This window comes from Anas acuta, chromosome 16 (assembly GCF_963932015.1).
Source record: "Anas acuta chromosome 16, bAnaAcu1.1, whole genome shotgun sequence".
NCBI lineage: Eukaryota > Metazoa > Chordata > Aves > Anseriformes > Anatidae > Anas > Anas acuta.
In genome coordinates this window covers 3,648,585-3,675,650 of record NC_088994.1, presented here as the reverse complement: position 1 = coordinate 3,675,650, position 27,066 = coordinate 3,648,585, and the positions used below count along the sequence as shown (strand labels likewise).

Below are 27,066 nucleotides of genomic sequence, written 5' to 3'. Positions count from 1 at the left end.
CGAGTCAGCACTGTCCTACAGCTCTGGAAATGAAACATGTTCTGAAGTGTGGTGTCTTGGGTCCTTTCAGAGCTGCTGGAACTGCGGCCGCAAGGCCAGCGAGACCTGCAGTGGCTGCAACATCGCCCGGTACTGCGGCTCCTTCTGCCAGCACAAGGACTGGGAGAGGCACCACCGGATCTGCGGCCAAAGCCTGCACAGCCAGAGCAAGCCGCTGGCTCTGCCCGCGGGGCGCTCCACAGCCGCCAAGGCCATCGATGGCGTGTCCAGCCCGGCCCTCGAGAAGACTTCGGCAGCCACATCTCGATCCTCCACTCCAGCGTCTGTGACAGCAATAGAAACGAACGGACTCTAAAAGGGAAGTTTTGGGTCAGTCCATTTGATTAGTTTTCCCGATTTATTTGTTTTTTAAGTTGGAAAAAAAAAAAAACACACCGCAGAAACTTCTGTCACTTGGCACAATTGACAAATCCACGCCGCCTCCTCCGGAGCACCGGTACTTGGGCTTTGCCATCTCATTCTGCCTTTTTTAGGGCTCATAAAGGACTTGGGTCGGCCTCGCTCAAGGTGCCTCCGTGCTGCTCTCTCCGAAGGGCTGCACCAGAGCATCGTGTGGGACCCGGGGGGTCTGGGCACTCGCTCAGGGGAACCCGGCCCCCACGGAGCACCGGCAGGAAATGCGGAGCAAGCGGTGCCCAGCCAAGGAGCCCTGTTCTCAAGGGTCAAACGCGCTCAGGCTCTTCTCCTGAGGTGTCTGAACTGCCCCCTCATTCAGCTACCTTTTTTCCATAATACGCATCTTTTCTTTTTTAATCTTGCTGCCAGACAAAGGTTTCTCAGTTAGCTGTGCTGGCTCTTTGTTGCTTTGAACAGACCAGAGCCGATTTTCCAGCAAGAGCATCTCATTCTCTAGTGCAATGACAAATACGTAGCTGCTTGGGGAGAACCGAGCTTCTCTGCTCCTGCCTGCGGCGGGTGGCGGCTCCAGGCTGCGGAGGCTGAGGAGAGGACACGTCTGCTGAGGACAGCTCTAAACCAAATGTCAGTACCAGGGAAGTACAGCTGGTCACTGCTGGAGGGCCTGTTTTTAATCCCTCGCTGTAACTGGACAGGCAGTTGCGTGATACTCGGGGTTGGACCTTTGCTGAGTGCAAATGTGCAGACCAAATCTGGATTCCTTGTGGGCGGTTATTGCGCTTTCCACCTGGCTACCATTATTTTGCTGTGCAGAAAGCATTTCTTCTTTGCATGGAAGTTGTTGGTTGGAGAGTTACCGGTGGTGTTTTCAACCACAAAGATCCCAATGTGATTGCAGCGGATTATTTATAGCCCATTCTCTCCCCGCGCATTGGCCACACCAATGCAGAGCTCGGCACCCTGTGCCGGCTCTCACCCACCCCAGGGATCCCTGGCCCCGCTGGAGGTGTGTGGGGACGCGCGGCCCTCCCGGGGGCCCCGTGCAGCTTCCCCCACCTTGTCAGCACCCTGAGCCCGACCCAAAGCTGCGGGGACCCAGCGCCAGCCCCAGGAGGGAGCAGAGCCCCTGCGTCAGCACGTGGGGAGGGCTCGGGGGCAGCCTGCGGAGCTCTGACCCGCCAACAGCTACTGCGGGGCTCGGCTCCGGCGCAGCCTCGGAGCTCTCCCCTCAGAGGCTGTCGGCGGCGGATGGGAGGCACCGGAGCGTGCCCTCGGGGACGCACACAGATCCCACATGCTGTGCGCAAATGGGATCCAGGAAACCATCTATTCAGCAAAGCTGTGTTTCCGTGACTGCTTTTGTATGATTGCTGGGTTGGAGCCCAATGAGGCAAGTAATTCCCAAATTATTTTTGATCACTTTTTCAATTGGAGGTGAATAATAGAGATGTAATGAATAGTCACCGAGTGTGCCGTGCTGTGGCTGCCTGCTGGCTGGCAGGGGTGTGCCGAGGGATAACCGAGTTACCCAGCGAACCGGCTTCATCCCACGGGGAACGTTGTTCTGGAAGCTGCTGTCAGGGGATGGAGCGGGCGAGTCCCGCATCGGCGAGGTTTCAGTTTGAAAAAAAAGCCACGAAGTCTCCTGGTTTCCACAAAAGCTCTCAAGTGGCAGCTGGGACTGTCCCGTGTCCGCAGCACAACGCACGAGAACTGGGAGCTGCCTCAGGTACCAACACGGGGCTGCGATGTCCCAGCGGGTCCCTGCGGCCCTGAGCGCACACCAGGGGCCGGGGGGGCCGAGCGCTGCCAGAGCGGCTGAGAAAGGAACGAGCGCGGTGCCGTGCTGGAGAAAATGGCTTGTAAATAGATTGTCTTCCATAATTCTCATGCAACTTTGGCTGTGTATTAAAATTAACCCCAGTGTAAATGAATGAAGTACTAACGGTCATGATTAGAACGATTGCTTTTTAAAAAAACAAAAAAATTGTAACGATAAATGTGAAATTCAGACCTGGGAAGAAGACTTGGTGGGGTGAGTTTTCTATTTTTTTTTTTTTGACATTTAATTCTGTAATAGGAATTTGTTACTTCATTCCTGTGCATAACTTATTTAATGTACTGTATAAAGGAACCCAAACTGTTACAGATGTATTTAGTTTGTTCTACTCAAAAGTAGTCAATAAAAAGACTATATTCATCGTACAGCTCCTCGGGCCTCTTTCCTTGAAGGACCGATGCTTTGTGGCGGGGCCCGGGCAGCTGCCGGGGGTTCTGCGGGGGCGCAGGCAGAGCTGGACGTCAGTCAGGTATTGGGGAACTTTGGGTCTCTTTCCCTTCGCATTGAAGCGTGTTCTTTTTTTTAAGCACGTTGTTGATTTGGGGCACAGAGGAGCCTGCAGCATGCTGGGGGGGGAGCTTGCAGTGCCAACTCCTTGCTGCCTGCTCCCCAGCACCTGGGGGGCAGTGGGGGGACCCCAAAGCCTGGCTTCTCGGCGTGCGGGGGGCTCAGAGAAGCAGCAGGGAGCATCCCAGAAGTGCCCTCACCCTCCTGAAATAAATGCAGGACTCAGGGACTGCCCATGGCTGGGGGTGTCCTGGCAGCTGGGGGGCCCTGGAGCTTGGGTGGGACTTCCCAGGCCAGGAACCGGGGCTGCCCAAAGCTGGGGGTGGCTGCACGCGGCCCCGGACCCTGCAGGAGCCAAGTTAACCAGGAGCTGGTCTCCCCCAACCCCACTGCTGTGGCCAGGGATGAGCTGGGTCCCCTCCTGTGCCCCGTCCCATGCAGGGAGCCCCTGCTTGCTGCCACCCCCCAGGGCCCACCCTGGCTTCGGTGACCCCCCGTGGTGGTGTGGCAGGGTGCTGGCGGGCAGCTCCCAGCCTCTGAATGCTCCTCCTGACCCTGACCCCTGCAGGGAGCCCCCGTCCTGCCCAGCCCCCTTTGCCCTCGGTGCCACCAGCTCCACACCAGCACAGCAGCTCCTGGCTCTGCAAGGTGAGGATGGGATGGGGCGGTCTTTGTGCTGCTCCAGCCCCAGGGGCTCTCCTGGCTCCTTGCACGCCCCGAGCTGGGTGTTCAGCCGGACAGCCCCAGCCTCTGGGTGCCGGTCTGGGTTTGGGTCCCTCAGCTGCAGGAAAAAGGGGGGGCAGGCAGAGGGGAGGTGCACCCAGGCTGCCCCAAACCCCAGCACTGGCTGTGCGGGCTGCGGCTGGCAGTCCTGTCCAGAAACACACTCCGCTTGCCTTTGCTGAATCTTTTTTTTTTTTCTCCTATAAAACACTCTTCACAGCACGAGCCAGCCCAGCTCCCCGGACAAAACCACTGCTCCCCCAAGGGTGGCTCTGAGGGGTGAGGGACGGGGCTGTGACAGCGGGCCAGAGCCACCCTTGCCGTGCCACATCCCCCAGCCCCTCCCTGCACGCTGTCCTGGGCACCAGGAGGAAGAGGAATAAATACATCACGCGAAACGAGCAGAAGGGTCGAACTGCCAGAGCTGAGGGGCGGGCAGCCCCCGGGCTGCGGGAGGCGAGCACGAGGCAGGGGCCGCAGGGCAGGGAGGCGGAGGTGACAAACGCTAGCGATGGCGGTGGCTGTGCAGGGGGCTCTGCGTCCTTCTGCCTGCCAGCTGCGTCCTGGGAGCTGCTGGTCGCCGGGGTCAGTTGTTGTTCATGATCCACCAGGATGCTGGGGAGAGACAGGGGAGGGCTGAGGGGGCGGCAGCAGGCAGGAGAGCATCACACGGGGGGGCGGTGGACGCTGGGGGTGATGGAGAGCAGGGCTCTGCCCCTGCCCCTGCTCAGCAGGAGCTGATGCTCCCCTGTAGGCAGCAGGCTCTGGAGCACCAGAACCCACGGCCACAGGTGGTGCCAGGAAACCCAAGAGACCCTCAGCTGGAGCTCGACGTGGTCCTGTCTCTCTCTACACTCCCCCCGTTCCTTACTTCTTGGTCAGGTTCCTGCTGCTGCCCCAGGGAACACGCATCTTCCCTGACCGGCTCTCCCCCCTGCCTCTGCACCACTCAGCCTTCAAACTGAAGCTGGGACACAGCCACTGTGAGAGGCGCGGGAGGGGCAGCGCTTTGCAGAGAGGTTTCAGGGATCTGGGGAAGAAAACTGAGGCGTGAAGCGTGCTGAGTCCCACTGATAGCAGCCTGAGCCCTGGCTCGAGCACAGCTGCCATCTGGGACATGCTCCCAGCTGCTTGGCTATCCAGGCCAGAGAACATGCTAGAAAACACGATTTCAGTGACCCCCCAAGCCAATTTTCTGCCCCGGAGTGAGACGAGGCGCCTGCTCGCCCTCGCAGCAGCAGCGCAGCACGGCCGGCACCTCGCGCCCCGCTCACCTGGGAAGAGCATGGTGGTCAGCAGCTCCGGGGACTCCAGCAGGCTGATGATGGCGCGCTGGAAGCTCTTGCTGTAGCTGGACTGCAAGTGGCTGTAAGGCAGCGGGCAGGGTCAGGGCAGCACGGGGCGAGGAGGCCGTCCTGCTCCAGCCCCAGGGGCAGGGCTCGCTCGTGCCCCTCTGTTGTAGGCGCATTTTTGTGCCCCGGTGCAAGGGGACGGTGCTGCCCAGAGCAGGATGTCCCATTCTGCCCCGCTCCCCACCCCTGCCTGGGCTTCCATCCCCATCTCCACTGCAAATGCCCCTGGGGCTCCGTGCCAGGCAGGGCAGTGCCAGCAGCAGCACAGGCTGTGCAAGAAGGGGGTGAGCGGGGCCACCGTGGAGTCCCAAGGGAGCCCTTTCAGCCACCCCCCAGCGTGTCTACGAGCACCCGGACCCGCCACCACCACCACGCAGAAGAAAAGCCTCCAACCTCCTCCACGAAGTCACGTCCTGCCAGAACTCGTAGAGGATGAAGCAGGCCTCGTCCGTCAGCTTGCAGGCAGACACGCTGCGGGGACAGGAGCAACCCTGAGCTGGGGCCGCCTGGGGGCGAGGGGCGCAGATCCACCTGCCAGCCCCACACCGGGACCCCAGGGGCAGCAGCGACCTCTGGGCACAGCCACAGCTGTGCTCCAGGGGACCCCGCACCCAAACCAGCTCCTGTAGCTCTGCCCAGCTCTGCCCACCCGGGGAGCCCGGCTGCCACACGGGCAGCTCTCACGCCAGGCAAGCCTGTCAGCTCCAGAGAAAAAATATCATCCTCTCTGCCACACGTCAAAACAAGGACCTTCCTTTTGTTTGGCCTGAAAACGCAGGTTTGTACAGTTGGAGCTGAAGAGCTGAAAGATAACACTTGAAATGGGAACAGGACGAACATCTCCCTCCGCGAGTGCCTTGAAGCCTCCCGTGGGAGGAGAGAGCCTCTCCACGCGCAGCTGCGCGATCTCCAGGGGCGCCTGGCAGCGCTGCACCACGGCACCCAACCTGGGGCTCCATCCTCAGCCCTGCCCCAGCTCCACAGTGGTGCTGAGCCTTGGTCTCGCACGGGGGGGCAGCTCTAGGTGGTCCCAGATGCTCCCCACCAGCCTTGCACACATTTTAAATAAAGCAGTGCCGTGACAAGAGCTCTCCCCTGGCTTCTCCCCCTTCCTCGCAAGTCCTCCAGTGCTGGAGCAGTGCTGCACCCTCTGACACGCACACACCACCTCCGTTCCTGTCGGTGTAACCCCCCCATCCCTTGCCCAGCCCACCCCCGTGCCACTGTGCCCAGCGTGGGGGACGAGGGGCTGTGCCCTGCTCACTGCCCAGGGCTGGCACAGGGCAGAAGCCAAGCCAGGGCCCCTCTCCCCGGGTCTGCCCTTATGACTGACGGGGCCCCCTGTTTCTGGGCAAGCCCTGCCCCCTGCCCCACTTACTGCAGGCAGCTGCTCTGCCCGGCGGTGACCTCGGTGTAGGACCTGAAGGCCTGGCGGAACTCCTCCACGCCGCTCTTGGCCACCGAGATCTGCCTCTTGGCCACCAGGATGTGCTGCGGGGACAGGCGGTCAGGCTGGGGGGGGGCACCGCAGGCAGAGCCGTCCCCTTGCCTGCCCTCCTCCCACCCTGCTGCAGCACGGGGAGGTGACGAGCACGGGGCTGTCCCCACCAGGACAGAGCCAAGACCACAAACCATCCTCTTCCGAGCTGGGCACGTCCCTGTTACAGCAGCCTGAGCCCGCACAGCCCAGGGGTTTGTGCTCCACCTGGTGACAGTGCCCTGCTCTGGGACTGCTGCATGTCCCTGTGTCTGCTGCCAGCCCACAGAGGAACTTGGCCCTGGGGACTTTCTGCTGGGGCTGTGCACGGCCTGCAGGGGCTTGGAGAGAAGCCGGGAGGTCTGGGCCCTCCCGAGCAGGGGGCTGCCTTCCTCGGACTGCTCGTGAGCACCCACAAGCCCCAAAGAAGCCACGTGAGCCTTGGGCAAGGAGCCCACCCAGAGCAGAGGCAGCAAACGCAGGTGACCCGTCCCGGAGCACGGAGGTGTGCAAGGGGCAACCCGTGTGCTCCCCAGTCACTGCCCAGGGAGCTGGGACCACGACTGACCTCATCCCTTCCTTTGCTCGCTGCGTCCTCCTTCAGGGGCTCCAGGCGTGGGCTCTGCGTTTCACAAAACCATCGTTAACTGCAGGGAGTTTGTAACAAAGCGAAACGAGAGGCACCCCCAGCCCAGCACAGCTCGCTGTCGGGTGGGCCCGGCCCCAGCCCCCCCCTGCTGCCACGCACCTTGCACTCCAGTTTCTCGATGAGCTGCTGGAGCCTGCTGATCTGGGCCATCCACTGGCTGTCAGTTTCGACGCAAATGCCTGCGCAGGGGAAGGCAGAAGGCTCGCTGCGAGCTCAGAAAACTACAAAAGCTTCTGAACTCCGAAACCAAGAAACTTATTTTCTCCTGAAACTCTCCCCACTGCCCAGGAGACACATGAACCCTGCCACATCCAGGGCTGTTGTTTCTGGGAACACCGGACCCAACCCCACAGCAGACAAGGTCCCAAGCACACAGCCCCAGGCTGGCCGGGCGGTGCTACCTGTGGTCAGCATCCCGGAGTAGGGGTCCGTCGGGGACAGGCAGACGTTCTTCTGCCCTCTGCGCCCACACCGCCTCCCTGACCTCAGGCCCACGGAGCTCTCTGACTTCTTCACGTCCTTCCTGAAGGAATGAAACACAACAGGGCAGCCGGAGCCAGTCCTCAGCGGGGCCAGCTGAGGCTGCAAAGGGCAGATCCTGCTCCCCGCTGTCCCCCCAGGGCCCCGTTACCTCTCCCTCCCCGCCTGCTCCTCCATGGTGTCCACGGCACACTCAAGCGAGCCCTGCAGGGACTGCAGCTGGTGCATGGTCTCCCGCAGCAGGAAGCGGGTCAGGAACTGCTCCGTCTTGGAGGAGGTCTCGTACCTCTGCGGGGAAGGGGGGAGGAAAGGTCAGGTGCCTCCTGCGTCTCGGCTCCCTCACACACCTGCACGGGGCTGTGCCCTTACAGACACAAGTCCCCAGCTGCTGGTGCCAGCGGGCAGGCTCGGGGCAGGGCAGGGGCTTTGCAGCAGGATGAGGAGGTGCAGCGGGACGAATTCCCTGCCTGCACACAGCAGCCAGCGCAGCAGGAGCCCCGAGGGGGCAGGAGGGATGAGCTGAGGTTACACAGTGCTGTACGACAGCAACTCTGCCCCAGGAGGGGGCTCCTCACCTTGACACCGCAGCAGCTCGGCACCGGGTACAGGGCACGAGCTGATGAAAAGCAGAAACCTGAGCTCACTGCTGGGGGTTTTGGCACAAAGGTGTGCTGGGCGCTCTGGGCAGCGGGCAGATCTCACTGCACTGTCACGAGAGAGCTCCCTGCTCCTTGCTGCACCTTTAGCGAGGTGCCTCCGCTCAGTACACGGCCAGGCAAGGTGAGGAGGAGGGCAAGGGGAGCAGCTGGGAAGTGCAGCCAGCAGCCTGAGGCCAGCCCCCGTGCCCAGCGTTTAAGACTCAAGGGACAGAGAAGCCACAGGCAGTGCTGTGAGCATTCCCAGAGACACGGCTGGGTGGTAGGAGGCCACAGAGGGAGTCTCCACCTGATGCAGGAGAGCTGGCTGCTCTGCAGGAACATCCAGCAGGAGCGGACCACCCCTTCCCTCGAGGACACCACCAGGCACACCAGACCTGAGCCACCCCCACCACCGCAAGAGCCAGGCTGCCACCCCTGCAACAGGCACTGCGAGCTCCCTCTCCCCTCTCCAAGACAGCCTCCAGTGATGTGACTGCTTTATTAAGGTCAAATACTTCCAATTCCTATCCTGTTTTCTCTCCAACAGGCAGAAGAACCGAGGATCCCAAATTCCAGAAGTTCTGCGTAAAAGCACTTGGACTGAAACTCTCAACGCCAGTGCCAAAAACGCGGTGCGAGGCCCAGGCCCCACCTGGGGCCGCCCCGCTCCTCGGGCTGGGGCTCAAAGGCAGCGTCTCTGGGGGACAGGGGTGGCACGGAGCCGGCAGCCCCTGCCCCGAGGGACAGGCTCAACGCCTGCGTGGGAGAAACGAAGCCGTTGCCATAATTACCCCAACACACAGGCACATCCGAACGCAGCAGCCATCCCACCTGAAGCTGCAAACAGCTGCTGGGAACAGCTCCGTTTGGGGACGCGTCCTTGCAGGGCTACAGGAACACCAGCTCCTGGCCTTGGAAGTGGAGAGGATGCTCGTCTGCAGAGCGCCGACAGCCCACTGCTCCCCACCCAGGTGGGCGGGCAGCTCTCAGTGCAGCCTGTGCTGTGTGTCGGTTTCCATCCACCTTTTATTTTTTAATGGCACGGTCCATTTTGTTTCCAGGATGGAATTGGGCTGAATTTGCTGCCCCTGCCCCTCTCTCTGCAGGGAGAGCCCTTTGCAGACTACCCCAGTGCCTCTGTCCCTACCCCAGCATCTCCCCGCAGGCGGGGGCTGGCACAGCCTGGGCTGTCTGTTCCCAAAGCACACGCAGCAGCCCCAAGGAGACCCGTTCCTCCTGCAGCTCTGCAAAAGAGAAACCCCTGCTGCCTGGCCTGGCTCGGGGGAAGCAATTCTCCCTGCCTGGAACAGCGCTGGGAAGGTGGCAGCACCCCCTGGGAGATCCCGTGCTGGGTGCCTCATGCTGAGAGGCCTGGGCTGCCCCCACAAGCTCACCCTCAGCTGCACACAGAGGAGCTCAGGCTCCTGCCTGATGTTTCTGGAGGCTCCAGCCCGTGCTGACCCCTGCCCAGAGCTCCTCCCAGGCACCTCCAACCACTTTGCACAGGCAAAGCCGGGTCCCATGGGGACGTGCTGTTTCAGACAGGCATTGCACCAACAAGGCAGCTCCCTCCCGCGCCTTGCTCAGCCCACCAGCAGAGAGAAGGCTGGAAATAACCTCTCAGGAGCCCCGCAGAGCTCTCAGGAACGCAGCAGGAAGCAGCAGTCCCCAGCCTGGGGCACGTCTGCCCAGTGAGACCCCTCCGAGGCCAGGCAGCCCACCTTCACCCAGCACCTCCAGCCCCAAGTGCCGTGCGCCCTGCGCTCGGGTCACGGGAGGCATCTCAGTGCCCTTCAAATGCTGTTTCCCTGCTCTGCACCAACCTGGGTGATTGCACGCTGGGGGAGGGAATGAAGTGACTGCAAATACACTCCTCTCTGCTTCAGCTGCACCTTGGGGGCAGAGCAAAACCCGTCAGGTACTGCAGAAACAGAGTCTCAGTAAGGTTGTGTCTCAGCGAGCACACCGCGTTTCTTGCTGACGGCAAAGACTCCTGGAAAGCTGTAAATAACTCGGCAGACACAAGAGGAGTTCTTCTGGTTGCAGAGAGGTATTTCTGCTCTGTTGACCCAACTGAAAATCCCCAAGCTGCCAAGAGCTGCTGCAATTGTGCTTTGCGGGGTTTTATTAGTTTCCTATGATGATGTTCACAGAACGGAATAGGTGAACACACAATTCCTGCCAATGGAGACGTAAGAGCATCTGACTTGGAGAGGTATTTATAGCTTAGCGTGCAGCGACGGCAAGCTGGGGAACGAGAAGATTCTAGCACTTGGGTTCCTGAGAGAAATATCAGACTGCTTCCCGAGGTATTTCCACAGTCTGCTCCTTACTCTGAAACTATGACACTGTAACCGCAAAGTGGAGCCACAGAAAAAGGTGCATTTAGCATATTTAGCATAGCTAGCAGCAGTTGTATTTTAAAAATGCATAAGGAAATGATGGAATTTGGTAAAAAATGAAAAAAAAAAAAGCACCTCTTCTTGAAGAGGCATCTTCCTTTGCCACGTTTCCAGCACTGAAGAATGGGCACAACCCATTGACAATTTGCTTTCGTTCTGCCAACCGTGGACCCACAAGAAGCGACGTGCAGGTTTGCTGCCCGCACAAACACCGTTTCCTGCAGGAACCGCAGCCTCGGAGGCGGTGAGGATCAACCTGGCTTCCACTCCCCACGCTTTGCAGGCTGCTGGGGCAACAAGGTGTGCTACGGGCACAGGACCGAGCAGCCTGGCAGAGGGCACCGAGCCCTCTCTGAGCCATGCCAGGTCTCCTGGCCTGCAGCGAGGTGGGAATCCCGGACACTGGAAGTCCTTCCAGTGGCACTGCTCCAAACCACAGCTCCCAGCACGGCCTCAGCATACTCCCTCCGAGCTCTGGTTTCTGTGTTTCCCTGCCTCACCTGCTGCAGCACTGTCCTAGCACCATCTGAGCATGCCAAGCACAGCTCCCGTGAGGCGTGCTTTCTTTCTGCTAACAAAGTATCTCATGCTCTGTTTGGTTTTCATCTTGTAAAGTGGGCTCGTACGTACACGAGACCTTCTACAGCTGCGCAGTAAGTGCCTGGAGGGTGCAGGGGAGAGCAGCCCTCCAGCAGCAGAAGGAAGGAGCTGGAGGCAGATCGTGCTCTAAGCAGGAGGTGCCATGGTTTAACTGGTGAGCCCCAGGTCACACTCGATGTGCCCTTCTTCCTCTAGCTGGTAGGGGTATCGCTGCCTCCTTGGGCACCACAGGAAACTCTCTTAAATACAGCCTGGGGAAAACCAGGCAGGGACTGAAAATTATCTTCTGCTGACCCCGCAGCCCTGCTGTGTAAGCAGAGCTTTATGGAGAGGGCCACATCAGTGGGCAGATCCCGTCCAGCCTGCTCAGCTCCCGGTGCTGCTGTGCCTCCAGCACAACCCCCAGGGTGAGGTTTCCTCTGCCAAACCGCAGCTCTTGGTCCTCAGCCCCAGGGCCGTTAGGGATGTCTGAATTAACAGAACTGGCAGGCAGGCACATAAGATGGGAAACCTCTGCCCTCTGCTCTGGCTCTGAGCGGTGTGAGCTTTGTCTAAAATCTTCCCATCCAACCCTATAATCCCAGAATAGCCCAAAACCAATCCCCACCTGGGAATACAAACACGGGTATGCATCCAGGTCACGGCAGGTAAGAAAGCAGCATTTTATCTCTGCCAGCCTCCAGCAGCAACAGATTTCCCACAGCTCCAGCACAAGCCATGGCTACAGAGCCACAGCATTGCCCTTCTCCTGCCTCCTCCCTGGTGTGGAGCCTGGCTGAATGGGGAAGTGCAGGGAGCAGCGCCCCGGGAGGGTCAGCACCTGCCCCAGGGCACCCAGGAGCTTGGGGCTGAGCCACGGGTGAGAGCCGTGCTGCAAGTGCCTGCCCGCCCTGTCCTCCTCTTCCTAGCTCTGGGCAGAGCCACCACAGGTGGGAAAACAACCCCACAGAACTCTGTTTCAGTAGGGGAAACCGGCTTCCCCCTTGCCAGAAGTCCCTGCCCAGCCCCATTTCCTAGCAGCTGCATCCAAGGTCTTGTAACTTAAACAACAAGCCCAGCACAGGTTGTTTTGTCTTTCCTCAAGCCCAAGGAAAGGGCCGGGAGATAAAAATGAGAAGTTAATTTAAGAAAATGATTAGTTCAAGGTACGTGCTGAACACGGCTGCAGAGCGATGTGTAATTATAACGGAGCTCTCTGGGATGTTTACACCAGGAAGCATTAAGTGAATGAATACATCACGCCAGCACTGCGCAGCAGACAGTAATTGTGCTGTACTTTGGAGAAATGCATGAATATACAATGAATTTGTTGCTAAGATAAATAAATATATAAATAAGGCAGAAAAGAACTCAAATAAAGCACGGCCCCCTCCAGATGAATCATTCTCCCTCTGGACTCGCACTTAATAAACTTGTACAGGGAGACGCTGCTGAGGCTGGATACGGTCAGAGGGAGGTTCAGGGGGCAGCATCCCCGGGGACTTCACAGAGATGCAAACACCACTGAGGCTGCTGGGCAGAGCCAGCAGCAGGACCGGCCCTCCTCGTCCCTCTGCTCAGCGGGCAGCTGCCCATCTTCCCCATTCACCTTCCTTGCCATGGCTACAGCTGACTCAGCCTTGCCCTAACTCCCCCAGAAGCACACAGCTCCCAGCAGGCACATGGAAAATTTCAGTCCAAACTTCCTCCCGTGAGGTTCAGGACAGCTCGAGCTGTGGGTGCTTCACTCGCCCTGCCTAGAACTGAGGTGATTCTTACCGAAGTCAGAGCCAGCAGAGAGCTGCAGCTGCCCTGCCGGGCAGGGCCACGCTGGCTCTGCCGCCCGCAGCAGCACTGGCACAGCACAGAGCCTCACCTGCTGCCTGCCACAGCCTCACGAACGGCCTTTTGGCCCAGCGCAGCACAAAGGAGGTGCAGGTGATGCAGGGCTGGGGCTGCAGCCTCCATACCCTCACCTGCCTGCTGAGAGAGGGGCACGTGGAGTGTTTCTCAGACCCGCTGATCCTTCTCCTACCTCTGCCAAGCAGAGAAGAGCTGCTCAGGCACCTCATGCTTCAGCCACAAGAGCCCTGCTGCTCCAGGGCCATGCCGATCAGCGCAAGGTCCTGCTCGTGTTCCTGCTCCCGCAGCCACGTGCCGTTCGTCCGCCTCACGCTGAGCATCAGTCAGATGCAAGGGAAAGAAAGGGGCCAGCCCTTCCCACGGCCACGAAACAGAGCAAGACCCAGACACAAAGCTGAGCCATTTCACAGGCTCCAGATGCGAACAAGATCCTTGTACCCATGGGGGTTGCAGCTCTTCCCACAGCTGTACGTCAGCTGCAGTGCTGGGCGCCACAGCCCCTGCCCTGCAGTGTGCAGGAAGGCTTGCGAGGCAGGACACTGCTCAGCCTAATTAGCAGCCTCAGATGTGCCTCCTGTCGGCGCGAGCTGCAGGAGGAGGGAAGGCATTCGCAGCAGGGATGGGCACAGCACGGAGCCGGCAGTCTGAATTTCACCGTTCCTTTCCTTCTGACCGTTTGGCACTTTCCCTGTCCCTACAGCAACTCCTGTCCCTGCGGGCAGGAGCACGGGCTGCGAGGAGCTCCAGCTGCCTGCAGCAGGACCGACCCTCGTGTAGCCCACCCACCTCACATCTCCCTGCTGCAGGCAACCCGCTGCACCCGGGAGGCACCACGGTTGTGGCCCCTGCAGCCCAAGGATAACACTAAACGAGGAGCTGAGCTCACCACAGCTCTGCTACCCCCTGGCTGCCCCATAGCCCTCCTGCCCCATCCTTACCAGCTTGGTTTTGTCCATGGCTGCCAGGACAGCAGAGTTGAGCGTTTCCAGAGCAGAAAGCACGTTCCTGTACTCTCCAAGATACGCTGAGAAATAATCTGAAATGGGAGAGAAGGCAACAGTGAGCTCCCAGAGCAGCTCCTTCCCAGCCTCCCCTGTGCCAGCTGCCCCCAGCACTGCTTGGAGCACTCCCATCCCTCTCCCAGGGGTCACACCTCCTGCCTGGCAGCAAAAGAGCCCTCTACTCCTGTGACAAAACCTCTCCTCCCTGGAGGAAAGCACAGACGCCCTGGGACACCCTCCTGGAGGGATTCACATGCAGGGTCAGAGCCCCTGAGCCACCCAGCCCTGCCCTGCCCTGCTCAGGTGGGCACAAACCCCACTGCGGACCCGCAGGAGACAAAGCCCACCCCGAGCAGGAAGGTCGTCCCACTTACCACACAGCTTCTCTGTGTCCACGTTGCTGCAAGAAAAAAAAAACAAAACTGTTAGATGGTGGGGCTGGGCTGGGAGAAAGAGCTGTGGTGAGCAGGGTCGTGGAGGCTTGCCTGGAGCCCCTCAGAGCGTTTTTAAAAGCTCTGTTTTTAAAATAAAGAGCTCCGGGTCCTGGACCTGACAAGACCCAAGAGCTGCTGCTGCAGCACCTCTTTCCCCACAGGTCACAACGTGCTCAGTGAGGACACCCCCCTCCTGTCTCAGCCCCATCCTCTCCTCATGGCAGCAGGCCCTCTCCTGGCCTCTCTGCCCCAGCTGCAGCTGCTGCCAAGGGGCCCTGGAGCTGCCTTCAGCCCTCTGGGGGCAGGGGAAGCTTCACAGCTGCAAATAGTCCAGGAGAGGGGTTGTTCCTCTGATGGACTCTGTTCTGGGTTCCAGAAGCCAGAGGGGCTTCACCCTCCTGCCCCTCTGAGGCAGCCAGAAGCGAGGCTGGCATCCTGCAAGGCTTGGAGCTCCACAGGACCTGCAGACAGCAAACATGATAAAGAAAAGAACAAAACACACACGCTGAAAAGCTGGTCAGATCCCCGAGCCGTTTTGATGCCAGGTAAGGCAGGAATCCTGCAGAAAAGCCAGCAGGTCCAGGTAGGCAGGGAGGCCGTCCCGTTAGTGCCAACGGGGTCGTGGCAGAACAGCCCCCCCCAGCCCCCAGCCCAGCCTCATCACCCCGTGCCTGCAGCTCTGCGAGGCCTAGCAAGCACCGCAGGCAGAGGGCTGAGCTCCTTCCTCGTGCTCACAAAGGCACAGCTGGGGTGGAGAGGGAGGAGGAAGCACTGAGAAACACCTACCGGCTGTCACGAGGGGACTGCGGGCAGAAGCAGAGGTTTGCTGATGCCTCGCATCACCTACACGGCCTCCAGGGAAAATGCCCCAGGGTGGCACTCACTCACATCAGCCTCCCCTGCAGAAATTCTGGTCTCAGAATCCCCTCAGTGTCCGCAGCCATTTGTATTTCTCATCGGGAAAGTGGAAGGCAGCACGAAGGAGATTTTTAAACGTTGAAGCTCCATCACGTGCAGAGGACCTGGAGATGCCTGCAGCTTGCTGGGCTCCAAGCATGAGGACGCGGCCCCGCTGCTCGTGTGAGCGCTGCCAGGGATGGTTCTGGGTCTGCCTTCCTGCTGAGCTTCCACTGCACGGTTCAACACCACGCAGTGCTTCAAATTAGCAAAAGGTGCAAATCCTGCTGGGCAAGGCCACCCACGAAGCCTCTCATTTCTGATCTGACAGCTCAAATTTTAGGTTTGCCCACTCCTTACAGGGCACACAACACCTCAGCACTGCTTCTACTGCAAGCAGAGCCATCCGCTGGGGCACCCCGGAGCTCGCACAGCCACCAGAGGCCAGGGTGGGCAGTGAAACGCTGGGACTGGCGGTGAGCGGGTGTCCCAGGGGAGGGCACTGACATGGGAGGATGCTCCCCACCTACAATTTCCTGGAGAACCCAAATTTGGGGTGCTAGGAGGGGAAGTACTGGGTGGTGAGGAACAGCAGCTAGTTGTGTTAAAGCAGCTGCACCTGAGAAGCAAACCCAACCCCTATCAGTGTGAGGGGTCCCCACAGCCCCCTGCTTAGGCAAGGGACAGTTTGGGGATGGGATTTGGGGTGGGATTTGGCTCCTCTGCTTCAAACACCTACTGTAGGAGCTGACTAAGGCGGGGATCTGGTGCACTGTCCTGGCACTGCAGACAGTGTTTGATGAGAATAAAAAATAGCATTTCCCTTGAGAAACTACACAGATAGTCAACAAAACCAACGCCCCTTCATCTGCCAATTCCACTCTGTCAAACTTTGCTGATCCCATCTCTAAGCAGCTCCGTGCATCCAACCACAGCTCCGCAAGGAGGACTGGGGTTTGAAGCATAAATTTACATTGCAAAAACGTCCTGCTCCTTCTTAATTTGTTCCACATAATCCTGAAAGCTGCCTGGAGCCTGCAGAGCCACTGAAGTGCCCTGCTGCTGCAGTGGCACAAGAGGCTCGGCACGCACCGCAGCACCCGTACCCCAGAGGAGTAACTGCAGCCACTGGTCCCCGTCCAAGAAATAGGCACAGCCTGCCAAAGCAGAGATGTGGACCCACGTTAGCAAAACGCAGGCACATACCTAGCACATACATTACCCCCGCATCTGCGTCTGTCCCCAGTAAGAACCTGGAGCTGGGAAAAGTTCCAGCAGGAATGAGAAGGGGCCGCCAGCTGAGAGCACTGCCCAGACCCCAACCTGGGCATCCAGGTGCCCGTGTGTCAGAGAGCTGCTGGCAGCACCCACGCTGCGGCTTGGAAGGAGAGGCCAGAGACTGCTGGTAGCTCTTTGTAGCTTCTCTTTTCGCTACGTAAAGCAAATGCTAATTAATTAATCACTAGAACACTGAACGAGTAAACGCTGAGCCCATCACCAAGATCCCGTGGCAAACCCAGCCTCCTGCAGCAGGAGACCCGCTCCCTGCCCAGCCCAGCCCCTTCCCAGGTCCTGCCCCCCCTGCTCCTGCCCACACAAGTGCAGAATCACACCCGGCTCTTCCCAGGTCAGTGCTGAAACATCAGCTCCCGGGGCACAACGTGGCTTGGTACGAACAGAGCACAGCACGAAAGCATCGGTACCAACAGCATCGTTGTAAAGCCACCAGCAGCTCTCTCACACCAGAAAGCAGGAGGAGCTAACGCAGAGATCCTGCGGGCCAAATCCTGAGCCCTTCGCAGGACGGCAAGGGTGCAAGAGGCTTCCCTCTGCCCCTCCCTCTGCCCTCCCCTGTCACCGCAGAGCCACCCTCTGTCTCCAAAGCGCTTATCCTGAGACGCTCCGCATTTCCACATCGCTCTATTTTGACTGTGCTCAAACCTCTGATTAACTGTAATTAAGCTTGAACTGATGATGGAGGATCTTGTCATCATTATGTTGTTAGGATTTTGTCAGAATGCGCCTGGAATTTATGCAAGAAAACATCAATCAGCTTCGGCAACGCAGATGGGATTTTTTTATTTATTTTTTATCATTTAATGCTCAGGTTGGAAACCTCCGCCGTGAGGTCTGGCTCCCAAACCCTCACACCGCACTCTCAGGCGGTGCAGTTGCTCTCCAGAGCTGAAAGACTGGCTGATGCTGTGACACCGAGGATCTGACCAAAGACAGGAGGACAGTTTACACAACCATTCTTCCACAGCACCAAAGGACTGAGGTTGTTTCCTCTGAGATTATGTTTGTTTTTAAAGTAGAAGGTCAGTGCTTCTACTGAAACCCAAAATCTTTCACTCGTGGCTCAAGCTCAGAGCCTCAGACTCCCAGCAGCCCATATCCAGCCTCCTGTCACTCCCCTCTGACCGCTCCCTCTCACCCAAAGGAGGATTTTCTGACCCTCATTTTTCTAACCGTTCCCAGGAGATGCAGGACAGAAAGCTCCACGGGGACTACATGACACCTCCCGGGGCAGACTGCAGCAGCTGACGCCAAGAGCAGCGAGTGCCCAGCTGCACACCTCGCAGCTCGGTGCTGACAGCTTCAGAGCGGGGTCTCTGCGACGCTGCCCCCAGCCCCCGTGCTGAGGTGCCTGGGAGAGGACGCGGAGCCCGGGCTGGGGGCTGCTGCAGAGAGGTCCGGGGAGGCTGCGAGCTGTGTGTTGGTTCTCCCAAGGCCCTTCTGCGGCAGCAGAGCTTTTTCACCCCTTCCCAAACCATTTCTTTCCTCTCCCAGAAGTTGTGGTGGATGAAAATGCCTTCTCCCCGGGAGACGCAGCTTTCTGTTCTGCTCCAGCGCCAGATTGAGCACTGTGCTTTCTGACAAGCAAAACCAAACAGCGAACCTGGCGGTTGGACCCAATCACAATGAGAAGTTGCATTTGGTTTCAACGTGGAACATCATCTTTTAAATGTCAAAGAATTAAAATAAGGAGATATTTTAAAGCCAAAATGGAATAATTTTGAGAACTGCAGGAAAAAGAAGTCTCATGGGGAAATATAAAATTTTAAACAAAATCGTTTAAACATTTTGGATTCAAAGACGTTACAGGGAACATTCTGACGAGCTTTACTATTCCCACCACCCAGACCACCGAAGATATGCTGGGCTACACCTCAGCTTTTATTCCACTGACTCAAAATAGAACCAAACCTTACGGAGGTGGCTAAACACACAGGCTGCCAGCACCCTGCCCCAGCGCCAGAACAAACAGGAGGTGGAGCACGACCTGACGGGAAGGACAGAGGAGAGGGGAGGGAAGCGTGGTGCTACGGCCTCTCTGGATGGAGAACGAATAATGTATGAGACCTCTAAAATATTAATCTTCACAGATGTCAGCTCTGTGAGCCAGAGGAGCAGATGCAGTCTCGCAGTGATGAAAGAGAGTCGGGATGTGTCTGGGCAGCACTCCATTACTCAGGCACGGATAACGTCTGGGTGTAAAAATCTCTGTTGCTGTGTCTCCCTCGGTCAGGCTGGCACTGACAAGAAAACAATCTTTTCAACCCAGACCTGATGAACACAGCACCCTCACGGCCAGACCCAGCCGCTGGCTTAGTGCTGAAGCTTTCCCATCACCAGAAAAGCTCCGGGGCATGAAAGGAGAACGCCGGGCTTGTTTGCAGAGCTGCCCATGCCTGTGCTGAACTCACGTTTAAGCAGCACACCGGCAGCAGGTTGACCTGGAGCCTTCTGAAGGTCTCTGACCACCACTGCTCCTTGAGCCTTTGATTTCAGACACAAGCAGACTGTTTGAATGTGCTCTGCTCAGTCATGGAACATTTTTTCCTTCCATAAAGCCCAAAGCAATCACAGCATCTGCAGGGAGAAGGCTTCACTGAGCACCTCGCAGTACCTCTCGTAACGACCTGCAGCGTATCCCACACGGTTGGCAGACACCAGCATTAAAACACACCGAAGGAAAACCAGTTTATGCTACACAGCTCCACTGTGGAACTCGCTTGCAGCCTATGTGGTTGAAGCCGAAAGCCTAAATGATTTCAGAACAAAATTAGACAGATTTGTGGAGCAGAGAATTACGGGAGCTAGTGGTCTTGTCAAGAAGGTTCCAAACCAGTGGCCACTAGAAGCTGTGAGGGTAAAGGTGCTTCCTACGTGGTCTTGTTAAGCACCTTCTGTGCACACTGGTGGCAGAAAGATACTGGCAGAGCCCTGGCCCAGCACAGCTTGGCTCTCCTTGCATCCTTCCCCGTGCTCACAGCCCCTCCACAAGCAGTGGTGCAGACAACCACCACGCCGGGGGTTTTACAGCACCTCAAGGGTCCCTCAAGCACGGAGCAAGCAGGCAGCCCTGGAGGAGGGTTCTGCTGAGGGGATGGCCAGGGTACAAGCACAGCCCTTGGGAGCCACGAGTTTGCCCAAAGGGGAAGGTCACCCTGAGCACCCCAAACACAAATGACAAAGCCCAGCTCCAGACACAGAGCCACGGGAAGCTCTCTTTGGTCCCGCACATCGAACGCTGCCTGATTTCTGCTGCCCGTGCTGTGCAGTGGCTCTGCACACAGCCTTGTGTACGCTTTTTGGTCCCCTCTTTATACAAACACAGAGCACAATCCCTTACAGCCCTGAAGTCTTTGGCAAGCTCAGCAAAATGATGAACCACCCGACGCATCCTGAGGCTGCCCAGAGCCAAGGCTGCTTGCCTGCCCCAGGCAGTTTCTGTGCCACGCGTGTGACAGCGAATGCCACGGATCAGCGCAAGGCCAAACCCAGCCTGGAGCAAAAGCTGACGCCAACTCCTGGCAGGCTGTGCTGTGTGTGACACCAGAGGAGGTGGCCCAGGGGAGACACGGCAGCCTCTGGGCAGGATCTCCCTGGGGACAAACCTGTCTTGAAGTCCCTGAGCCTGGCAGGCACACAGCTCCCGGTCAGGATGACAGCACTCTGAGAAACGTGTCTGCAGGGGACGAGATGCCTCTCAGCAGGCAGTGAGAGAGCCAGGCTCCTGCTCCAGGACATGCCCCCCCCTCCTCCTTCACCAGCTGGGGGTCAGGCTGGAGCGATCGTGCACAGCTCCCTGCAACCACAACCCCAAATCCATCCCTCTCTCAGCCGCTCACACCATTCCCTGCGTGTGGGTCACGTACCAGCCTGGGACACAAACAGGGAGCATCCCTGAAACAGCCTCACGGCCAGGCCTTCCAGCCTGCTCCTGCAGAAACGAGAGCATCCTCGTGGGGCTGGGGGCCTCCTACGTGGCCTTGAAGTCCCAGAACACACAAATTTGGAAAGCAGCTCTGTCTGCGAGGTCCCTTCTGTTCTTCACAGCAAAAAGGGATCAAAACCACAGTGGTCATGCCCTGCTAATAGATGTCACCAGCTCAATGCTGCCACGTTGTCATAGCTACCGCGCCGTCATGCAGGGAGCACCGCCGCAGCCAGGGCCACGCACGGCGCTTGGAGAGGGCGTGCTGCTGGGGACATGGGGGCACAGAGCACACGGGGCAGCTCGGGGCTAGGCTGGCACCTGCTGCCACACACCCCAGCCAGCTGGGAGGGTGCCTCAGCGCCCTGCCCAACCCCAAGCAGAGGGGCTGAGGTTGGGCAGAGCTGCCATGGGCTGTGGCAGCATTAGCAAGGCTCCGTGGTGCCACTCGTGTGCCTTCTGACAGCCCCGTTTTGTTGCTCAGGACAGGTGGAGGAACCCGACTGGAACACAGCAGGGAACCAGGAGATGTTTGGCATCCAGGTAAAGCCCCTGCTCCGTGCAGTCTGCTTCCTGTGGTCACCAAAGTCACCCCAAAGTGAAGCTTGATGGAAGGAGCGTTCACACAGAGGTGACGGCTCTCTGCTAAACCCCTGGGACCTCCAGGAGGACGAGGAGGTTTTGGCAGGGCACCTCCTGCTGCCTGCATCCAACGAGCCCAACGAGACAGACAATCAAAGGCTGGCTCCTGCCAGGGCCAAAACACCCCTGGTTTCAGCAGCAGGCAGGGCACAGGATCCCCAGCAAGGCCACACTGATCTCTGAACGACTGGGACAAAGCCAGCCAAGCCCAGCAGATTTCTCTAGAAAGCCCAACAGATTTCTCTGGGTAGCCCCAATCTACAGCAACCAAGAGCTAAGTGCAATTCATTTCTGTTTTTAAAGAAGCTGGCCTAAATTCACAGTTACACCGACACTCACAAGGCCCATTTCTGGTGGAAAGAAGTTCTTACATAAGTGAAAACGAGTTCCCTGTGTCAGCAACCACCGAGATAGCTGTCTGTTCATCGTCCTCACACCACCACATGCTCCTCCTGCAGATACACAACCTGCTCCGTAGGGCTGTGTATTTCTGGAATACGTTTTTCAAACCAACATAATGTGATTTTAAATGGATGCTTGCTTTTATAGCACTACAGTAAATCTGATAACGCCTGTTCTCAAAATGTCTGGCTTCTCTCACCAGCAATACTTGTACCCGGTGTTTAATGGGTTTTAACATCTGCGTGTTACAAGAGGTAGGTTTATCTCACCCTGACTATTTATTGCACCCGCCTCCGAACGTCCTCCATCTACAGTCAGGCAGTTTTATATCCTCCTTCATCTCCTCTCCTCTGCACCACCGTGGTACTTACTCTGAATGACGCCTGTCAATGCCACTGAACAACTCCCACAGCTCCTCCGAGCTCAGGATCCCATCAGCGAAATAGTTCTTGAACTCCTCAAATGACAGTTTCCCATCATCTGCATTTAAACAAAAGGGAAGAATAATTATATATCTGCAGAAAGACGCGTACAAGCCCCAGCGATCCTCCCAGCAGCCTCTTTACCAGCAGCGTGGGATGGTTGGGCGTGTTGTGCATAATAATTAGAGCAGAGATCTCATTGAAAGCATGTCCCACCAGCCAGAGCATCCCCACCAAACACCTAGGAAGGCTGGCAAGCAGTGCGGGTGCTGCCAGGCAGGCATTTCAGCCACTCCAACCCTTCCAAATGACCCCTTTGTAGCATTTTCGGAAACACATCCAGACGCTCTGTACTTCAGTGACATTCCAGGCAGGCTTTCCCTTTAGCTCTCCCCAGCACAGAGCTATTATACACAGAACGGTGAGGATGGTGTCAGATCTTTAAGGGAAAGAAAATCTCTCGGTTGACTCATGAGCTTCCCCTTTCCCATGTGTGGAGAACTTCAGCTCCTGAGCTGCATTCTGCTCTGCAATAAAAGTGGCTCCTGGAATCTGCAATCTCCCAGAAGAGCCTGGTGGGAGGAAGGCTCAGAGAAATGCCTTGTGATGTTGGACTTGCCGGTTTCCAGGTGTCAAATATAACAGAGCCCAACTCTCAGACACCAGGGACTCCAGCAGGTCACCCAAATACGGGGCAGAGACCCAAACAGTCCTGCAAGGGGTGGAGAAAAAGCCTGCTGGAGCCCAGCCAGCCGTGCTGCACAGCCTGCTCTGCCCTCCCTCCCGCTGCTGGCCCCACCGAGCAGCACCCAGCACCGGGAGGCTCTGCCCCCCGTGACACACAGGTGGTGAGGCTGGGGAGCCCCTTCCCAGCCCCTGGCCGGTGTTTCCTCCAGCAGGCAGAGCAGAAAGGCGTTTTTCTTCCAGGCAGAGAGCTGCCTGCCCTCGTCCTTTGCTCTTGCAGCGAGCCTCTCGGTGGGGAAGGGCTGCCGCTTCGCCCGGAGCCAGGCTGCGAGGGGGAGGCGGCGGCAGAACAAAGCACTCACCGTTCTTGTCGGCTCGCCGGAAAATCTGAAAGGGAAAAAACACGACGGGGTTGAGAGGCGGCAGGAAGAGCGGCGTGGCTCAACAGTGAGCGAGCCAGCTGCCAGCTCTCCCCAGCCACCGCGGGGAGACCTCCGGGCCCCGCAGGAGCCCGCGTTACCGGGGCTGGGAAGGACAGCGCTGCACACGCCAGTCTGGGGGAGATTTCCCTTTGTAAATGATGAAAACCATCGCTCTCCTCTGCCAAACACAGCTCCCGGCACACCCGCTGCTGCCTGAGCGGGCCCAGCACTTGCTCAGAGCATCTTTTAGAGAACAGAGGGGGACAGAGGAGAAGGGGCATTGCTGAGGCTTTGCTACAGACTTGTGATGGGAGGTGTTGAATTGTTCAGATCCTTTCAATGAAAGGACATTGAGCAAAAAACACCCCACAATGGAAACACTTCGAGCATCACCGCCAGCACTTCAGCCCTCAGCACTGATGGGCAGCTCTTGCCCTGAGCGGTGTAACCACCCTATGCAGTCCTTCTGCCTGGGACACCTGGACACATGAACCCCCTCCAGTGCAATTCATTCATTCATTCATCTGTAACAAATTTGGCCCCAGGGCACAGTTTGAGAGCGGCTCCAGTGCCGTGTCTTGACCCGACTCTCCTGCTCATGGCCCAGCAGAAAGCTGGGGCTCCTCGTCCCTTCCTCCCTCCCTGCTCACCAGCAGCTCTCTGCAGGTTTGGCTGGCTGGGGAGGAACAGCACGGTTTCTGCAGCCTGGGAACATCTCGCAGACAGCGCAGCACAGGCTTTGGCTAGCACATCCTAGCAGAGCTGACAACAGCAAGTTGTGTAACAACTTTCTTTTCAGCCATCCCTTCCAGGTCTGAAGAAAGATCAGGAATGAAAAAAAGGCAGGAAAGAGGAAAGGCAGACCGTGCTAGGTTCTTTTCCAAGCAGCTGCAAAGTAGAAAGCGCTGATCAAAGCGCCCCAGACCAGCTCTGCTCCTGGCTGCAGGAGGCCCCATCCCTGCTGAGCTGCCCCTGCACCCCCTGCTCCCTGCTGATGCTTTTGCTGCACTGTTTGAGGGCTCAGCCCGCAGTCAGCCACAGAGGTGCTCGTGATAACTGCACAGAGACAAAGACAGCTGAAAGCAGAATCCTGTTCCCAAAGATGCTGCTCCCTTGCAACTGGGCAGAGGATTTTCTGATGCTGGTCCCAGCAGGGAACTCTCCGGTCCATCCCCACGGCCAAAAACAGGCAGGGATGCCTCGGAGGATGCTCTTCTGAACAAAGCAGGCTCCTCTGGAGGCGCTGCCCTGAGCTGCCCAGCGTTAGGTAACGTACCTGCAGGGTGCCAGCCTCCAGCAGGGCCAGGCTGCCTTCCTGCATGAAAGTAGAGCAGGGAGCTCTGTGGACGCCCATCAGGGCTCCCACGTCGCGCTCCAGAGCTTCCTCGCTAGAGCTAAGTACAGAAACCTGCAGTTCCCACACATTAGGGATTTCTCTGGGTTTTAAAGCAAAGGTTTCTCCAGGCTAAAGGGTCTGCTGGTGCATCTGCTGCCACCAGGGCTCTCGGGTCTGCACTTCCTACCTGAGTTCAGCTCAGCTGGGAAGCAGCCACCAGAGCCCTGCGAGAGGGGGCAGCGCCTGCCCTGTGTCCCCTGAGGCTGGGTGATGCTGGGGACAGTGAGGGGGACTCAGCCTGGGAGTGGGAACAGGTCTGCGTGGGAGCCCTGCCTCAATCCTCACTCGCATTCAGGGCAGCTGGCAGCTCCAGAAACGCAGGAACACTGCTGCGAGCCTGAGAGAGAGATGTCTCTGTCCCTTTGTCCCTGTGCCCAAGCAGCTGCACCCCACTCAGTGCCTGCGATGGCAGACAGGCTGAGAACGATGGAGGAAGCACCAAAACGACACTTCCCAAGCCCTCCAGCCCTGGGAAGGAAGGATGTCACAGGCTTACCCCTGCACGCAGGACTGGAAGCAACCCCAGCTCCCAGACACTCAGCCAGGGCCAGGCTGGCAGCAGGGAGGGGACAGCGGGGTGAAAGCACTGTGCTCACGGCTGGCTGCCCAGGCAGCTCTGCTCAGTCTCTGGTATGCAGAGAGGAAAGCAAAGGAGCCCTGAGGTCCAGCCTGGGGGCCAAACATCCCAGAGGCTTGGGATGTCTGCAGAGACAGAACTGCAACGGCAGCGCTGCGGCTCGCACAGCACCCACACCGAAGCATCAGATAAAGCCCCCCCCTCCTCCTCCTCCTCCTCCTCCTCACCTCCCCGGGCTGTGAGCAGCTTCCAGCAGTGGCAAATGCCGGAGCGCTGACCAGGAGAGCTGACCTGGCTCGTTAGGGCTGGCCTGGCACAACCTGGCACATCCAGGCAGGCACAGGCTGCTTTTCTCTCCCCTGGCCCCCTCTCTCACCTCTCCCCCGAACCTTCATCACAGCAGAAGCCCCCAGGAGCTCTCTCCGCCACGAGCATCAGCAGGGACCCCCTGGAGCTGCTCCCAGCCCTTCCTGCAGCTCCCCAGGCCCCGCTGGGTGCCCCCAGCGAGCCGCAGCCCCCCGGCCCCATCCACACGGCTCTGGGGGAGGGCAGGGAGGCAGCTCCGCGCCTCGGGGCTCTCGGAGGTGCCGGTAGCGGAGGCGATGCCCGGGACGGAGCACGGCTGGGAGCCGGCCAGCCGCAGAGAGCCGCCCGGGGAGGCGTTAAAAGGCGTTAAAAGACGTTAAATGCCCTCCTGCAAGCTGCGGGGCTGAGGCCCGGCCCGGCCCGGCCCGGCTCCGTCCCGCTCCCCCACACCCCCCTCACCCCCCTCGGCCGCCCGGGGCCCGCTCCCCGGCGCCGCTACTCACGTCGTGGAAGATGGGCAGCGGCTCCCGGTGCGGCACGGCACCGGCCTTGGCCGGCAGCAGGCACATAGCCAGCAGCTGGGCGCACGCCATGGCCGTGAGGGGCGCTGAGGGGCCGTGAGGGGGCCGTGAGGTGCGGCCGTGAGGGGCCGGCGGTCCCCGCGCTGCCCCTGAGCGGCTCCGCAGCCGCCCGGCAACTTTGCCTCAGCCCCGGGCCCGCCCCCGCGGCGCTCCGGTTGGCCCAGCCGGGTGATTGGCACCTCCCGGCCCGCTCCTCATTGGTGGAAAGGGAAAGGGCGGGGCGGGGCAAGGGGGGCCGCGGTGGTCGCCGCTGTGGCGGCCCTGCTGAGGGGGGGGCCCCAGGCGGTCCCAGTGTGATCCCAGTCAGGCCCAGTGTGGTGCCAGTGCGTCCCCAGTGCATCCCCAGTGCGGTCCCAGTCAGCCCAGCCTGATCCCAGTCAGCCCAGTGTGACCCCAGTGTGATCCCAGTCAGCCCCAGCATGATCCCAGTCACCTCAGTGTGGTGCCAATGCGCCCTCAGTGTGGTCCCAGTCAGCCCAGCACAGCCCCATTCAGCCCAGTTTGATCCCAGTCACCTCAGTGTGATCCCAGTCAGCCCCAGTGTGGTGCCAACGTGTCCCCACTGCATCCCCAGTGTGGTCCCAGTCAGCCCATCACAGCCCCAGTCATCCCCAGTGTGATCCCAGTCACCTCAGAGTGGTGCCAATGCATCCCCACTGCATCCCCAGTGTGTTTCCAGTCAGCCCAGCGAGCTCCCAGCTGGCTCCAGTTGCCCCCCAGTGGTGCCAAGGGCCCCTTGGTGTCCACAGCTGGCCCAGGTGGCCCCTGCAGCCTCCCTTCTCCCCACTCCTCTCCCACCCCACATCCCAGGGGTTTATTTACAACCCGGGGCTTTGGGCGCAGAGTGAGGGCCCGGCAGGCTGCATCGGCACAGCTCCTCTCCTCACAGGGCGCTCTGCAGCCTCACCCATTTTGCTGAGCTTCTCATAACCCAGCTTCCAGAGCCGAGACGCTTCCCAGCCCGACATGACGGAGCCACAGCATGCGGGGCTGGCCGGCTGCCCCCTTCCCAGGGGAAAATGGCTGCGAGCGCAGCACGGGGCCAGCGCAAGGATGCCTCACGGGGAGGTTTCGTCTCATGGCTTCTCCAGGTGCACGCGCAGGGCCGTGCCGAACCCTGCTCCGTGGCTGTCCCACCTGTGAGGAGATGGCAG

The 27,066-nt window shown here is 59.0% G+C and overlaps 2 protein-coding genes across 6 annotated transcripts in view; one reads left to right on the top strand and one right to left on the bottom strand.

Moving 5' to 3' along the window:
• The window catches only part of CBFA2T2 (CBFA2/RUNX1 partner transcriptional co-repressor 2), a 58,702-nt gene extending 56,080 nt beyond the window's left edge, over nt 1–2,622 (top strand). For all 5 annotated transcript variants that reach the window (XM_068700051.1, XM_068700050.1, XM_068700053.1 and 2 more), the window contains exon 11: nt 71–2,622. In XM_068700051.1, the coding sequence (XP_068556152.1) occupies nt 71–355 (285 nt within the window). In that variant the 3' untranslated portion in view covers nt 356–2,622. The remainder of the gene's footprint in view (nt 1–70) is intronic.
• On the bottom strand, nt 2,394–26,060 carry NECAB3 (N-terminal EF-hand calcium binding protein 3). The gene is made up of 13 exons (XM_068700054.1): nt 25,835–26,060; nt 22,993–23,017; nt 21,896–22,004; nt 14,303–14,328; nt 13,866–13,963; nt 7,597–7,733; nt 7,367–7,488; nt 7,065–7,144; nt 6,885–6,938; nt 6,218–6,330; nt 5,233–5,310; nt 4,762–4,853; nt 2,394–4,102 (listed from the first exon to the last, which is right to left on the bottom strand). Exons 1-13 carry the CDS (start codon nt 25,922–25,924, stop codon nt 4,074–4,076), a joined length of 1,053 nt encoding a protein of 350 aa, XP_068556155.1. The 5' UTR covers nt 25,925–26,060; the 3' UTR covers nt 2,394–4,073.
• Between the last annotated feature and the right edge of the window lie 1,006 nt (nt 26,061–27,066).